Raw genomic sequence first — 17601 nt, forward strand, 5'->3', positions numbered from 1 at the left:
TTCTTTGCCAGTTTGATCATTGTAAAATAACTTACCGTATTTTTCGGACTATAAGATGCACCGGACCATAAGACTCACCACAAATTTTGGGGTGGAAAATACCAGAAAAAAGATTTTTATGAGATGGGGGTCCGTCTTATTGTCTGAATTTAAGGTATCTTACCTGAGGGCTGGTGGTGGTACAGCGGGATCACAGGAGGCATGGTCCCTTCCTCAGGAAGCCAGCGGCGGCATAAGTGGGGCAATACTGCAGTCCCGGGGTACGATGCTGCGGGTCCGGTGTTGGCAGTGAGGCAGAGCATTGGAGCAGGGACCCGTCCTTAGGATGCCGGCGGCAGAAATGTGTCCATGCTGCTAAACAGTGTCCACACAGATTGAGATTTCGGCGGCCATTTTCCTGAAGCCGAGATCTCAATCTGTGCATGCGCGGCCTCCGGCAGCCATTTTCCTGAATCCTCTGGCGGCCCACAGCTTCAGGAAAATGGCCGCAGGGAAACCGGCGATGCGCTCACCGTGGACTCCCGGCTGTGGCGTGGGCACTGGACAGCAGCGTGGACACCGGACAGCAGCGCGGACATCGGGCTGCGGCGTGGACACATTTCTGCCACCTGCATCCTGAGGAAGTGACTCTGCTCAGTTGCACTCCGCACCAGCCACCACCGCAACATTGCCACACCTCTGCCGCCGATTCAGCTGCCGCAACCTCACGGTAAGCCTGTGTTCGCACCATAAGACACACCCCCCTTTTCCTCCCAAATTTTTTGGGAAAAAAGTGCATCTTATGGTGCAAAAAATATGGTACCCATTTGGATTGATTCACATGCAACACATTTCCCATATTTATAGGAACAACTGGGTACCATGTATGTATCTCCAGCACCAGAGATATCAGTGTCCTTGTGTTTAATACTTGTGGCTTACATGTGGAAACCGTGTGCCACAACAGAATCACACGTAATGGCGTCTGAGAATCAGCAGAATTGTTAGCGATGTTCCCCGGCGCCAGGTGCTTTAGACAGCCCACATCATTGTCCTCTGCTCTGCTGGTGATCAGGGGACAATGTTAAGAGTTGTATTCAAGTGATAACAGCGAGAGCAGACGGCGGCTGATGGGACTGTGGTAACCTCATCACCGTTAAAAAAAGTCAGTGCAATGTTTCACGTTGAACTCTCTAAGCTGAACTGCGGTGAACTCACGTACTGAGGTCACCGCAGTTCAGGGGCCCAGCTTGGAACGCAGCCCCAGTGACCCGTGGTAACTTTGATGATGTCACTGCTGGTCACCGATGCTGCGAGCAGTTCATTCCTTAGTGGTTCTCAGCATGGACGGTCGCATCTTGGCACTGTCCGGGTTAAAAACTATCGCAGACATAGATTACGGTGTGGGACAAAACAACGGAGAGGCGAGGGATATTGCTGTTTTTTATTTTTGCTTCATTACAAGAGACGATGGCTTCAAGGGAATGGATGTTAGGCGAGTATAAGGGTATGTTTCCTCGTGCAGGAAACGCTGCGTGTTTGACGCTGCAAAGAGACGCAGCGTCAAACACGCAGCGTCCAGATGTTACAGCATAGTGGAGGGGATTTAATGAAATCCCGTCTCCACTATGCGTGGCGGCCCTGCGACTCCGGACATGTGTCGCGTCTTTTAAGATCGCAGCATGTCCGTATACCTTGCGGCGATGCTGCGTCGCCGCAAGGTATAACACAGGGCCCTATGCATGGGGTGCGATGATCCCGGATGTGTGCTATGAACACATCCGGCATCATCGCGTCCCAGAAGGGGGCGGAGCTTAGCGCAGAGCGGGTTTGCCGCTCCGACTAAACCGCCGGCCATCCTGAAGGTGGACACATACTGTGTTTGTTATTTTTAAACAAAAAATGGAAAAGTGTGTTTTGTTTTTATTTCAAACTAGATGGCAGCCCGATTCTAAAGAATCGGGAGTCTAGAATCCATATATACTTTATTTATTCAAATGTAAGAATAATACAATTAATAAATAATAGTAAGAAAGAACAAAAATAATAGGCATTATATGGAGAAAACACCAAACAAAAGTTCAAAATTGGTGTGAAAATGTCACTGAACCACTTCACAACTAAATATATATAGTTTTGGTAAATGGTATTATCATTTTTTTGACGAAATTCGGCAGGAGCTTGAAGAGCAACGTCACTGGGCCCGCCTCCACGCAGTAGAAACTTGCTGTGAGGTAAAAATTCAAAAATCACACCAAAATGGCGGGCGGAGTGTGTCACAGTACGGCACGTTTCTGATTGGTCGCTCGCAGCAGGCGGCAACCAATCAGACACTGGACACTGTTGACGTCACTTAGCTCCGGACATTAGCTCCGGACATTAGCTCCGGACATTAGCTCCGGACAAAGCCACGGAAGTTGGCACAAATTGCAGGAAGTAGTATTCTAGGCAATTATATATTAGATACAGGACTTTATTCTGGCTGTGTCTTTATTTACAATACAACTATAGGATTAGTAATGGATAGGCATCTGCTTCTCCATTACTAACGCATGGGTTTGATGTTACTGGACAATACAAAGGTGACAGCAACCCGACAAATATGATCCCCACTCGCGACCGCTAAAGTCCAAATGAAGAGACGGGCAAAGCGCTTTTTCTAGGGCGGCTACGGGCTGCTAATTTTAGGCTGGGGGGAACATTATCCAAGGCCCCTTACCAGTCTGAGACTACCAGCCCCCAGCTGTCTGCTTTAGAAAGGCTGGCTGTCAAAAATGGGGGTGGGGGACTTTACGCCATTTTTTAAATTATTTATTTAAATAATTAAAAAATATGGCGTGGCGAACCCTCTATTCCATTCTTCATAACCAGCCAGGATAAAGCTGACAGCTGAGTGTCGCAGCTCGCAGCTGTCAGTTTTGTCTGGCTGCTTATCAAAGATACAGGTGAACCCACCCATTTATTTATTTACTAGATGGCAGCCCGATTCTAAAGAATCGGGAGTCTAGAATCCATATATACTTTATTTATTCAAATGTAAGAATAATACAATTAATAAATAATAGAAAGAACAAAAATAATAGGCAGTATATGGAGAAAACACCAAACAAAAGTTCAAAATTGGTGTGAAAATGTCACTGAACCACTTCACAACTAAATATATATAGTTTTGGTAAATGGTATTATCATTTTTTTGACGAAATTCGGCAGGAGCTTGAAGAGCAACGTCACTGGGCCCGCCTCCACGCAGTAGAAACTTGCTGTGAGGTAAAAATTCAAAAATCACACCACAATGGCGGGCGGAGTGTGTCACAGTATGGCACGTTTCTGATTGGTCGCTCGCAGCAGGCGGCAACCAATCAGACACTGGACACTGTTGACGTCACTTATCTCCGGACATTAGCTCCGGACATTAGCTCCGGACATTAGCTCCGGACATTAGCTCCGGACATTATCTCCGCACATTAGCTCCGGACATTAGCTCCGGACAAAGCCACGGAAGTTGGCAGAAATTGCAGGAAGTAGTATTCTAGGCAATTAATCTCCGGACATTAGCTCCGGACATTAGCTCCGGACATTAGCTCCGGACAAAGCCACGGAAGTTGGCACAAATTGCAGGAAGTAGTATTCTAGGCAATTATATATTAGACTAGATGGCAGCCCGATTCTAAAGAATCGGGAGTCTAGAATCCATATATACTTTATTTATTCAAATGTAAGAATAATACAATTAATAAATAATAGTAAGAAAGAACAAAAATAATAGGCAGTATATGGAGAAAACACCAAACAAAAGTTCAAAATTGGTGTGAAAATGTCACTGAACCACTTCACAACTAAATATATATAGTTTTGGTAAATGGTATTATCATTTTTTTGACGAAATTCGGCAGGAGCTTGAAGAGCAACGTCACTGGGCCCGCCTCCACACAGTAGAAAGTAAAGGTAAAAATTCAAAAATCACACCAAAATGGCGGGCGGAGTGTGTCACAGTACGGCACGTTTCTGATTGGTCGCTCGCAGCAGGCGGCAACCAATCAGACACTGGACACTGTTGACGTCACTTATCTCCGGACATTAGCTCCGGACATTAGCTCCGGACATTAGCTCCGGACATTAGCTCCGGACAAAGCCACGGAAGTTGGCACAAATTGCAGGAAGTAGTATTCTAGGCAATTATATATTAGATAGAGCAGGTGGCGACTGATGAATACTCCCATCAGCCGCCGCCTGCTCTCACTGTTATCAATTGTATACAACTCTCATCATTGTCCCCTGCTCGTGCTGATCGCGGGCAGAGCAAAGGAGATTGATGATAGCTGTCTTCAGCACCTGGTGCCGGGGAACAGTGCGAACAGTATCGCTGATTCCCAGGCACTAGTACATGTCACACTGATGTCATCCATGTGTCATGAGTGTGCACGTGTGCGGAGTTGTTTTACAGTCCATGCTGCTGTTAAAACACAGAGATGTCCCACGGACACATAGTCCATGGAAACACACTGACATGTGTGCAGAGGGTCTAAGGCCATGTTCACACCATCCTTTTTTTAATGCGGAACCGCCGCGATTTTCCCGCTGCGGGTCCGCAGCTGTTTTCCATGCAGGGTACATTACAATGTACCCTATGGAAAACAGGAACTGCTGTGCCCACATTGCGGAAAATCGCGAAAAAAGCCGCGCTGAATAGCCGCGGTAAAAAAGAAGTACCATGTCACTTCTTTTTGCGGAACTGCAGCGGTTCTGCACCCATAGACCTCCATTGTGAGGTCAAACCCGCAGTAAAACCCGCAGATGAAAAAAATATCTGCGGGTTTTCTGCGGTTTGTGGTGCAGAACCGCTGCAGTGTGGCTGCCCCCCCCCCCCCCCCCCGTGCCCCAATCCCACCCCCCCATGCTCCGATGCCACCCCCCTGTGCTCCGACGCCCCCCCCCCCCCGTGCCCTCATCTCCCCCCCTTATACTTACCCGGCCTCCCGGTGTCCGTCTGTCCGTCTTCTCCCTGGGCGCCGCCATCTTGCAAAATGGCGGGCGCATGCGCAGTGCGCCCGCCGAATCTGCCGGCCGGCAGATTCGTTCCAAAGTGCATTTTGATCACTGAGATATAACCTATCTCAGTGATCAAAATAAAAAAAATAGTAAATGACCCCCCCCCTCCCTTTGTCACCCCCATACTTAAGGGACAATAAAAAAATAAAGAATTTTTTTTTTTCCACTAAGGTTAGAATAGGGTTAGGGTTAGGGGTAGGGTTAGGGTTAGGGGTAGGGTTAGGGGTAGGGTTAGGGTTAGGGTTAGGGGTAGGGTTAGGGGTAGGGTTAGGGTATTTTCAGCCATTTTAACCCTAAAAAACACACAGACTCTGCATAGAAAACTGCATAAAAAAACGTACTAAAAATGCATAAAAAAACGCATCAAAAAATGCACCAAAAAAGCACCAAAAAAAGGACCTGCGTTTTCTGCCAAGAGCTGCGGTTTTTAGTGCAGAAAAAACAGCAGGGAAATCAGGAACGTGTGAACATGGCCTAAGTGTGTCAGTGTCTCTGGTACGTGTGAAAACTGTCACCAGACGTACCACAAACACTAACGTCTTAAAGAGCCCTAAATCCAAATTGTGAAAACATAGATAAAATAATTATTACATTGTTTGTCAGTATATTGTATAAGCTATAGTCACACATTGTGTTTTTGCTGCTTTTTTATACATATTAAGGCTATGTTCACACAGTTTTTTCGGTGTTTTTTTCTGCAGGCAAAACCTGCTCTCTTGTCAGTAAAGAAGCTGCATACAAAAAGCAGGTTTTGCTGCATTCTTTACTGGGTATTTGCTGCGATTTTGTTGTCTCGTATATGCTGATAACGGTTTTGCTGCATTTTTGCACTTACTCATTGCTTTCTATGGGTGAAAAATCGCTGCAAAAACACCGAAAGCATAAAATTTGCATTAAAAGCCGCAGCAAAAATGCAACATATGAACATAGCCTTAAAGCTGCATTCACAGTACCAGCAAAAGCTATGAGATTTCAGAAATCTTATGCACGCACATTGTTTTTTTTTCTGACTTGATTTGGAAAACTGCTGCGTTTTTTCAAAGTGCAGCGTGTCACTTCTTTCAGCGTTTTTGCAGCATTTTTTTCATTCTTATGCTTTTTTTGGGCCACTAAGCTTTATCAGCATGCACAAGGGACAACAAAAACACAGCAATAAAAACATCTGCGCCATTAGCCCCGCACCTTTCTATCAATGCCAGAAGGGTTGTGGCCCAGGCCAGGTCTGAATATCCACCTAAAAAATCTCTGCGTGGTCGTACCCCAATGGTGGGCACCCACCTTTTACCCTATAATGGGGGGATAGATATTCTAAAGCTCCTTTATATTTTAGCACACCTGTGTGTAAAGGGTTAATGAATGGCTGAATTAGTGGTCAGCCTGGCACAGACTGGGGGCAGCACAGGGTGTAGTCCGTGACCAGCACACTTCCATCCCCTGTGCCCACTGTGACGTGCGGGAGGTGGGGAGGACGGAGGAGATCCCACCTGCCCGTCCTACATGGGGGCTCCGAGCATCCTCCTCAGCGCCAACACATAGCACACGGCGGGAGGAGGAGGCAGGAGCTGGGCCAACCGCAGCAGCATGGCCGGCACAGCAGCGCACGGCGACACCGGGGACCGGGAGCCCGTATGGCGGCACACTGTGCTGCGGGTGGCGGACGCGCTGACCTGGAGGAGGCCCCTGTACAGCCTGGCAGCCTTCCTCTGCTGCAACCTCCTCTTCTGGTAGGTGAGGGCACAGCAGGGCGGCAGCTGGCATGGGGGGCGCAGCTGGGCGTATACCGGGATGCATGGGCGACATGGAGACAGATCCACATACACTACCGAGATATGCAGAGGGATGGAGACAGAGATAGATAGATAAGAGATAGATGATAGATAGATAGATAGATAGATATATAGATAGATATGGGATGGATAGATAGATAGATAGATAGATAGATAGATAGATAAGAGATAGATGATAGATAGATAGATAGATAGATAGATAGATAGATAGATAGATAGATATGGGATGGATAGATAGATATATAGATAGATAGATAGATAGATATGGGATGGATAGATAATAGATAAATACTAGATAGATATGGGATAGATAGATAGATAATAGAAAGATGATAGATAGAGATAGATAGATAGATAGATGATAGATTTATAATAGATAGATAATACTAGATAGATGATAGACAGCTGATAGATAGATAGATAGATAGATAGATAGATAGATAGATAGATATGAGCTAGATACATGGATAGATAATAGAGTGTAGATAGATTTTAGATAAATAGATAGATAAGTAGATAGATAAATAAATAGATGGATAGATAGATAGATATGGGATAGATAGATTGATAAATAGATAATAAATAGATGATAGATAAATAGGTAGATAGACATGGGATCTATATATATAATTGTCTAAGGGGTACTTCCGTCTTTCTGTCGGCAACTTCCGTAACAGAAATCCCGCGTCGCTGATTGGTCTCGCCAGCTGCCTGTCATGGCTGCCGCGACCAATTAGCGACGGGCACAGTCCGATTAGTTCCTCCCCTACTCCCCTGCAGTCAGTGCCCGGCGCCCGCTCCGTAATCCCCTCCAGTCACCGCTCACACAGGGTTAATGCCAGCGGTAACGGGCCGCGGGTACCGCACTCCGTTACAGCTGCTATTTACCCTGTGTGTCCCCAACTTTTTTACTATTGATGCTGCCTATGCAGCATCAATAGTAAAAAGATGTAATGTTAAAAATAATAAAAAAAACAATAACCTGCTATTCTCGTCTTCCGTCGTCCGGCGATGTGCTCACGCCGGCCGCCATCTTCCATTCCCGGAGATGCATTGCGAAATTACCCAGAAGACTTAGCGGTCTCGCGAGACCGCTAAGTCATCTGGGTAATTTCGCAATGCATCCTGGGAACGGAAGCTGGCGGTCTCATCGCGAGCGCGTCGGGACAGCATCTCCAGAGCTTCGCTGGATCCCAGGGGGTGAGTATATAACTATTTTAATTATTTTTTTTTAACAGGGATATGGTGCCCACACTGCTAAATACTGCGTGGGCAGTGTTATATACCACGTGGCTGCTATATACTACATGGGGAGTCTTATATACTGCACGGGATGCGTTATATACTACATGGCTGCTATATACTGCGTGGGCTGTGTGATATACTGAGTGGCTGCTATATACTACATGGGCAGTGTTATATACTGCATGGGCTGTGTGATATACTGCATGGCTGCTATATACTACATGGGCAGTGTCCTCTCTGAACCCTGTTCACACAGGTTATATACAGATGATCAGGTTTTTAAATACATCAGATAGGGATTGCATACATTAGTTAGGACTGCTCTGATAAGGGTATACCGTGAAGATTGGTAGAGCAGCTTAGTATACATTTTTTGCAAAAAACGTATCAACCAAATACCCTGTTTTTTACATCTTTTACTAGCACTTGCGGATTACTGCAACATTTTTTCAAACTGAGTGTTTTTGGTTTTACTATTCTCTTTTGTGTCTTCATGGGCAGTGTTATATGCTGTGTGGGCTGTGTGATATACTGCGTGGCTGCTATATACTACATGGGCAGTGTTATATACTGCGTGGGCTGTGTGATATACTGCGTGGCTGCTATATACTACATGGGTAGTGTTATATACCGCGTGGCTGCTTTATACTACATGGGCAGTGTTATATACTGTGTGGGCTGTGTGATATACTGCGTGGGCTGTGCGATATACTACGTTCCCTGTGTTATATACTGCGTGGCCTGTGTTATATACTACGTCGCCTGTGTTATATACTGTGTGGCTGCTATATACTGCATGGGCTGTGTTATATAGTATGTGGGCTGTGTTATGTACTGTTTGGGCTGTGTTATATACTGCGTGGCCTGTGTTATATACTATGTCGCCTGTGTTATATACTGCGTGGCTGCTATATACTGCATGGGCTGTGTTATATAGTATGTGGGCTGTGTTATGTACTGTTTGGGCTGTGTTATATACTGCGTGGCCACTGTCATATACTGTGTGGCCTGTATTAACGCATCGGGTATTCTACAATATGTATGTATGTACAGTGGGGCAAAAAAGTATTTAGTCAGTCAGCAATAGTGCAAGTTCCACCACTTAAAAAGATGAGAGGCGTCTGTAATTTACATCATAGGTAGACCTCAACTATGGGAGACAAACTGAGAAAAAAAAATCCAGAAAATCTCATTGTCTGTTTTTTTAACATTTTATTTGCATATTATGGTGGAAAATAAGTATTTGGTCAGAAACAAACAATCAAGATTTCTGGCTTTCACAGACCTGTAACTTCTTCTTTAAGAGTCTCCTCTTTCCTCCACTCATTACCTGTAGTAATGGAACCTGTTTAAACTTGTTATCAGTATAAAAAGACACCTGTGCACACCCTCAAACAGTCTGACTCCAAACTCCACTATGGTGAAGACCAAAGAGCTGTCAAAGGACACCAGAAACAAAATTGTAGCCCTGCACCAGGCTGGGAAGACTGAATCTGCAATAGCCAACCAGCTTGGAGTGAAGAAATCAACAGTGGGAGCAATAATTAGAAAATGGAAAACATACAAGACCACTGATAATCTCCCTCGATCTGGGGCTCCACGCAAAATCCCACCCCGTGGGGTCAGAATGATCACAAGAACGGTGAGCAAAAATCCCAGGACCACGCGGGGGGACCTAGTGAATGAACTGCAGAGAGCTGGGACCAATGTAACAAGGCCTACCATAAGTTACACACTACGCCACCATGGACTCAGATCCTGCAGTGCCAGACGTGTCCCACTGCTTAAGCCAGTACATGTCCGGGCCCATCTGAAGTATGCTAGAGAGCATTTGGATGATCCAGAGGAGTTTTGGGAGAATGTCCTATGGTCTGATGAAACCAAACTGGAACTGTTTGGTAGAAACACAACTTGTCGTGTTTGGAGGAAAAAGAATACTGAGTTGCATCCATCAAACACCATACCTACTGTAAAGCATGGTGGTGGAAACATCATGCTTTGGGGCTGTTTCTCTGCAAAGGGGCCAGGACGACTGATCCAGGTACATGAAAGAATGAATGGGGCCATGTATCGTAAGATTTTGAGTGCAAACCTCCTTCCATCAGCAAGGGCATTGAAGATGAAACGTGGCTGGGTCTTTCAACATGACAATGATCCAAAGCACACCGCCAGGGCAACGAAGGAGTGGCTTCGTAAGAAGCATTTCAAGGTCCTGGAGTGGCCTAGCCAGTCTCCAGATCTCAACCCTATAGAAAACCTTTGGAGGGAGTTGAAAGTCCGTGTTGCCAAGCGAAAAGCCAAAAACATCACTGCTCTAGAGGAGATCTGCATGGAGGAATGGGCCAACATACCAACAACAGTGTGTGGCAACCTTGTGAAGACTTACAGAAAACGTTTGACCTCTGTCATTGCCAACAAAGGATATATTACAAAGTATTGAGATGAAATTTTGTTTCTGACCAAATACTTATTTTCCACCATAATATGCAAATAAAATGTTAAAAAAACAGACAATGTGATTTTCTGGATTTTTTTTTCTCAGTTTGTCTCCCATAGTTGAGGTCTACCTATGATGTAAATTACAGACGCCTCTCATCTTTTTAAGTGGTGGAACTTGCACTATTGCTGACTGACTAAATACTTTTTTGCCCCACTGTATATAGCAACCACATAATGTATAGCACAGGCCACGTAGTATTTGCTATATACTACATGGCTCCTATATACTACCTGGCCTGTGCTATATACTATGTGGCTGCTATATACATACATATATACATATTCTAGAATACCCGATGCGTTAGAATCGGGCCACCATCTAGTAGATAATAGATAGATAATAGCTAGATAGATAGATAAATAGATGATAGATAGATAATAGATAGATAATAGATAGAGTGTAGCTAGATAGATATTAGATAAATAGATGATAGACAGAAAAACAGATGGAGCCCACATATACTGTAATCCTATACACTGCTGATATAATGGAGGGGCCCAGGAATGTGGGAAGAGGCCGCCGTACATCCTATTCTACTACTTAGGGTGGGGAACAAAGTCCTTGAGTGAAAAGTTGTGTATTGTATATTAGAGGTGAGGAGATAAAATGTGCACATCTTATACTGATCAAATACTGTTGCACAGTGCCCGCTAGAGGCATCAGCTTCATGAAAAACTTTGGACTGTTGCTAATTGTCACATGGACATTGCGTTTGCCTGAGTGGCTTTAATACACTGGTGATATTGCTTGGAACTTTGGCTTCTTGCCACTGTTGGGGGCATTGTCTGGAATGTTGTAGGGGCATTGTGGCTCTGACACTGTTGGGGGGCATTGTCTGGAATGTTGTAGGGGCACTGTGGCTCTGCCACTGTTGGGCAGTGTTGTCTGGAAAGTTGTAGGGCCACTATGGCTTTGACACTGTTGGGCAGTGTTGTCTGGAATGTTGTAGGGGCACTGTGGCCCTGGAACTGTTGGGCAGTGTTATAAACATAAGGATGAATGACCTCGGGGAGATCAAAACATCCAACACCGCGGAGACACCATCACGTGTTTCTCAACGCAAGCAATAAATAACCATGTCTTTCACCAGGAAGGAACAACCACGGGAAGGGCAGCATCCAAAAAGGAAAACCACCTATGCCAAAACATGGTATCCATCCACAGACAGCTGTTTCGGGGTATTTGCCCCTCATCAGTGTGGAGTAGGAAACTGGCTATTAGGAGCAGTGCCTAGTAAAAGGACTATAAACATAAGGATGAATGACATCGGGGAGATCAAAACATCCAACACCGCGGAGACACCATCACGTGTTTCTCAACGCAGTGATCCAGAACACTGCCCCCATCCCTTATGGGAAATATGCAAATGCATGTAGAAAAGCCGTGGAGACACCATCACGTGTTTCTCAACGCAAGCAATAAATAGCCAGGTCTTTCACCGGGAAGGAACAATCACGGGAAGGGCAGCATCCAAAAAGGAAAACCACCTATGCCAAAACATGGTATCCATCCACAGACAGCTGTTTCGGGGTATTTGCCCCTCATCAGTGTGGAGTAGGAAACTGGCTATTAGGAGCAGTGCCTAGTAAAAGGACTATAAACATAAGGATGAATGACCTCGGGGAGATCAAAACAGCCCAACACCACGGAGAAACCATCACGTGTTTCTCAACGCAGTGATCCAGAACACTGCCCCCATCCCTTATGGGAAATATGCAAATGCATGTAGAAAAGCCGCAGAGACACCATCACGTGTTTCTCAACGCAAGCAATAAATAGCCAGGTCTTTCACCGGGAAGGAACAACCACGGGAACGGCAGCATCCAAAAAGGAAAACCACCTAAGCCAAAACATGGTATCCATCCACAGACAGCTGTTTCGGGGTATTCGCCCCTCATCAGTGTGGAGTAGGAAGCTGGCTATTAGGAGCAGTGCCTAGTAAAAGGACTATAACCATAAGGATGAATGACCTCGTGGAGATCAAAACAGCCCAACACCACGGAGACACCATCACGTGTTTCTCAACGCAGTGATCCATAACACTGCCCCCATCCCTTATGGGAAATATGCAAATGCATGTAGAAAAGCCACGGACACACCATCACATGTTTTTCAACGCAAGCAATAAATAGCCAGGTCTTTCACCGGGAAGGAACAACCACGGGAAGGGCAGCATTCAAAAAGGAAAACCACCTATAAGGGGCAAATACCCAGAAACAGCTGTCTGTGGATGGATACATTGTTTTGGCATAGGCGGTTTTCCTTTTTGGATGCTGCCCTTCCCGTGGTTGTTCGTTCCCGGTGAAAGACCTGGCTATTTATTGCTTGCGTTGAGAAACACGTGATGGTGTTGGGCAGTGTTGTCGGGGCTCTCTGGCTCTGCCACTGTTGGGGGGTGTTGTCTGGAATGTTGTAGGGGCACTATGGCTCTGAAACTGTTGGGCAGTGTTGTCGGGGCACTGTGGCTTGCTGCCACTGTTGGGCAGTGTTGTCTGGAATGTTGTAGGGGCACTGTGGCTCTGATACTGTTGTGGGGCATTGTCTGTAATGTTGTAGGGGTACTGTGGCTCTGACACTGTTGTGAGGCATTGTCTGGAATGTTGCAGGGGCACTATGGCTCTGAAACTGTTGGGCAGTGTTGTCGGGGCACTGTGGCTTGCTGCCACTGTTGGTCAGTGTTGTCTGGAATGTTGTAGGAGCACTGTGGCTCTGACACTGTTGTGGGCATTGTCTGGAATGTTGTAGGGGTACTGTGGCTCTGACACTGTTGGGCAGTGTTGTCGGGGCACTGTGGCTTGCTGCCACTGTTGGGCAGTGTTGTCTGGAATGTTGTAGGGGCACTGTGGCTCTGACGCTGTTGGGGGGCATTGTCTGGGATATTGTAGGGGTACTGTGGCTCTGACACTGTTGGGCAGTGTTGTAGGGGCACTGTGGCTCTGCCACTGTTGGGCAGTGTTGTCTGGAATGTTGTAGGGGCACTATGGCTCTGACATTGTTGGGCAGTGTTGTAGAGGCACTGTGGCTCTACCACTGTTGGGCAGTGTTGTCTGGAATGTTGTAGGGGCACTATGGCTCTGACACTGTTGGGCAGTGTTGTCTTGATTGTTGTAGGGGCACTGTGGCTCTGACACTGTTGGGCAGTGTTGTCAGGGCACTGTGGCTTGCTGCCACTGTTGGGCAGTGTTGTCTGGAATGTTTTAGGGGCACTGTGGCTCTGACGCTGTTGGGGGGCATTGTCTGGGATATTATAGGGGTACTGTGGCTCTGCCACTGTTGGGCAGTGCTTTCTGGAATGTTGTAGGGGCACTGCTTAACCCAGCAGGAAGTGCGGCGGCGTCTAAAAATCACTAAAATTGACAAATCTCCGGGCCCGGATGGGATACACCCTCGAGTACTGCAGGAATTAAGTACAGTCATTGATAGACCATTATTTTTAATCTTTAAAGACTCCATAATAACAGGGTCTGTGCCACAGGACTGGCGTATAGCAAATGTGGTGCCAATATTCAAAAAGGGAACAAAAACTGAACTCGGAAACTATAGGCCAGTAAGCTTAACCTCTACTGTGGGTAAAATCCTGGAGGGCATTCTAAGGGACGCTATACTGGAGTATCTGAAGAGGAATAACCTCATGACCCAGTATCAGCACGGGTTTACTAGGGACCGTTCATGTCAGACTAATTTGATCAGTTTCTATGAAGAGGTAAGTTCCGGATTGGACCAAGGGAACCCAGTGGATGTAGTGTATATGGACTTTTCAAAAGCTTTTGATACGGTGCCACACAAAAGGTTGATACATAAAATGAGAATAATGGGGATAGGGGAAAATATGTGCAAGTGGGTTGAGAGCTGGCTCAGGGATAGGAAACAAAGGGTGGTTATTAATGGAGCACACTCGGACTGGGTAGCGGTTAGCAGTGGGGTACCACAGGGGTCAGTATTGGGCCCTCTTCTTTTTAACATATTTATTAATGACCTTGTAGGGGGCATTCAGAGTAGAATTTCAATATTTGCAGATGACACTAAACTCTGCAGGGTAATCAATACAGAGGAGGACAATTTTATATTACAGGATGATTTATGTAAACTAGAAGCTTGGGCTGATAAATGGCAAATGAGCTTTAATGGGGATAAATGTAAGGTCATGCACTTGGGTAGAAGTAATAAGATGTATAATTATGTGCTTAATTCTAAAACTCTGGGCAAAACCGTCAATGAAAAAGACCTGGGTGTATGGGTGGATGACAAACTTAAATTCAGTGGCCAGTGTCAGGCAGCTGCTACAAAGGCAAATAAAATAATGGGATGCATTAAAAGAGGCATAGATGCTCATGAGGAGAATATAATTTTACCTCTATACAAGTCACTAGTTCGACCACACTTAGAATACTGTGCACAGTTCTGGTCTCCGGTGTATAAGAAAGACATGGCTGAACTGGAGCGGGTGCAGAGAAGAGCGACCAAGGTTATTAGAGGACTGGGGGGTCTGCAATACCAAGATAGGTTATTACACTTGGGGCTATTTAGTTTGGAAAAACGAAGACTAAGGGGTGATCTCATTTTAATGTATAAATATATGAGGGGACAGTACAAAGACCTTTCTGATGATCTTTTTAATCATAGACCTGAAACAGGGACAAGGGGGCATCCTCTGCGGTTGGAGGAAAAAAGGTTTAAGCATAATAACAGACACGGATTCTTTACTGTAAGAGCAGTGAGACTATGGAACTCTCTGCCGTGTGATGTTGTAATGAGTGATTCATTACTTAAATTTAAGAGGGGACTGGATACCTTTCTGGAAAAGTATAATGTTACAGGGTATATACACTAGATTCCTTGATAGGGCGTTGATCCAGGGAACTAGTCTGATTGCCGTATGTGGAGTCGGGAAGGAATTTTTTTCCCCAATGTGGAGCTTACTCTTTGCACATGGGTTTTTTTTGCCTTCCTCTGGATCAACATGTTAGGGCATGTTAGGTTAGGCTATGGGTTGAACTAGATGGACATATAGTCTTCCTTCAACCTTAATAACTATGTAACTATAACTATGTAACTATGGCTCTGACACTGTTGGGCAGTGTTGTCTGGAATGTTGTAGGGGCACTTTAGCTCTGATACTGTTGGGCAGTGTTATTGGGGCACTGTGGCTTGCTGCCACTGTTGGTCAGTGTTGTCTGGAATGTTTTAAGGGCACTGTGGCTCTGACACTGTTGGGCAGTGTGGTCTGGGATGTTGTCGGGACACTGTGATTCTGACACTGTTGGGCAGTGTTGTCGGGGCACTGTGGCTTGCTGCCACTGTTGGGCAGTGTTGTCTGGAATGTTGTAGGGGCACTGTGGCTCTGACACTGTTGGGCAGTGTTGGCTGGGATGTTGTCGGGACACTGTGGCTTGCTGCCACTGTTGGGCGGTGTTGTCTGGAGTATTGTCAGGACATTGTGGCTCTAACACTGTTTGGGGGCATTGTCTGGAATGTTGTAGGCTCACTGTGGCATGCTGTTTTCTGGGCACACATTGGCTTATTGATAAGTTTATAGGACAGTGTAGATTGCTGCCACTGCTGTGGTCTATTGGAAAAGTGTTGACCTGGCAAGTCCAGTGTCTGATTTCTCTCTTCGATGCAGTGGTAACAGGACCCCATTCTGAGTGTTGGTACTGGCACCTATCATTACAGCCTTAAACCCTGGCGATTGGCCCATAGCCCTGGTAGCTTTATGATTATAACTGATGCTGTGAGTATAATGGAATTTCAGTGTTTTTTTTTATCTATACCTTATGTTTTGCAGAGATGTCTATTCCATAGAGGTGAGTTACCATGTCTCTGTGACAAATGATTAATGGCACTGGGATTGCTGTGTAATGGGATGATGCCAGTGCTAAAGTTGGTATAATGATGGCAGCCATTTAGGGTTGAAGAATTGCACAGTATTCATCAGTGTCCGTTCAGGTGGAGATTGGGTGGACACTTTCTATCAATGGGCACAGTGTTCCTCTTGTTGAGGGGGAGTCCCACCATGGCCAGAAGAACCAAGTGGCAATGAAAAGCATCATGTCTTGGAATTCAGGATCATGACAAAAGTCGTTAGGTGCATGTATAATTGGCTGTGAGGGAGTTTCTGAGGATTGCGGCTGTGACTACTGAATGGTTGGTAGGTTTTCAGCGGCTTGTAGCAGTGTCTACTGAGGTGGAGGGGTAGGTTTTGGGGGATTGTGACTGTGACTCTACTGAGAGTGTTTTGTATTTGGGAGATTGTGGTTGTGACTACTTGAGGAAAGGGTTTTAGTAAATTGTGGTTGTGATTATGGACAGGGGTAGGTTTTTGGGTGTTGTGGTGGTAACCAGGCGCCGGGTAGATTGTGGCAGGAGCCGGGTATATTTTCAGAGGATTGTGACTGACTACTTTGGACATGATTACTTGGGAGGGGAGGGTTTTAGGGGATTGTGGCTGTGACTACTGAGTGGAGGTACGTTTCTGGTGATTGTGGCAGTGACCACTTAGCTGTGTAGGTTTTCAGAGGATTGTGGATGTGTCTACTGGAGCGGTAGGTTTTCGAGGATTGTGGCTGTGCCTGTTTGGTGGGATTGTGTATTCTGACTGTGATTATTGAGCAGGTAGGTTTTCAGGGATTGTGGCTGTGACCACTGAGGGAAGTACCGTATTTTCAAAAGATTGTAGCTTTGACTACTTAGAAGGGAAGCTAGGTGTTCAGGGGATTGAGGCTTTCACTAATGAGTCGGGTAGGATTTCAGGGGATTGTGGCTGTAAGTACTGAAGTAAGTAGACTTTCAGGGGGTTGTGGCCATGACTACTACTGAGGGTGTGGTTAGGTGTTTTTCAGGGGATAGTAGCTGGGACTACTGACTGAAGGGTAGGTTTGGGAAATTGTAGCCATGACGACAAGAGGAGCATAGTCTGTTGTAGAATTGTAGCTGTAACTGCTGAGATCGGGTGGCCTGAGGAGAATTATGGTGAAGATACTGATAGCGTGGTTATGATTACTGGGAAGGAAATGGACTGGGGAAGTTTGGCATTGACCATTG

The 17601-nt window shown here is 45.8% G+C and overlaps 1 protein-coding gene across 1 annotated transcript in view; it reads left to right on the plus strand.

Moving 5' to 3' along the window:
- Positions 1–6489: 6489 nt before the first annotated feature.
- Positions 6490–17601, plus strand: part of RETREG1 (reticulophagy regulator 1) — a 157974-nt gene continuing 146862 nt past the window's right edge. Inside the window, exon 1 of the mRNA XM_069730592.1 lies at positions 6490–6752. Within this exon, the coding sequence (XP_069586693.1) occupies positions 6610–6752 (143 nt within the window). The 5' untranslated portion in view covers positions 6490–6609. The remainder of the gene's footprint in view (positions 6753–17601) is intronic.

The sequence above is a fragment of the Ranitomeya imitator genome, chromosome 6 (assembly GCF_032444005.1).
Source record: "Ranitomeya imitator isolate aRanImi1 chromosome 6, aRanImi1.pri, whole genome shotgun sequence".
In the NCBI taxonomy this organism is placed as follows: domain Eukaryota; kingdom Metazoa; phylum Chordata; class Amphibia; order Anura; family Dendrobatidae; genus Ranitomeya; species Ranitomeya imitator.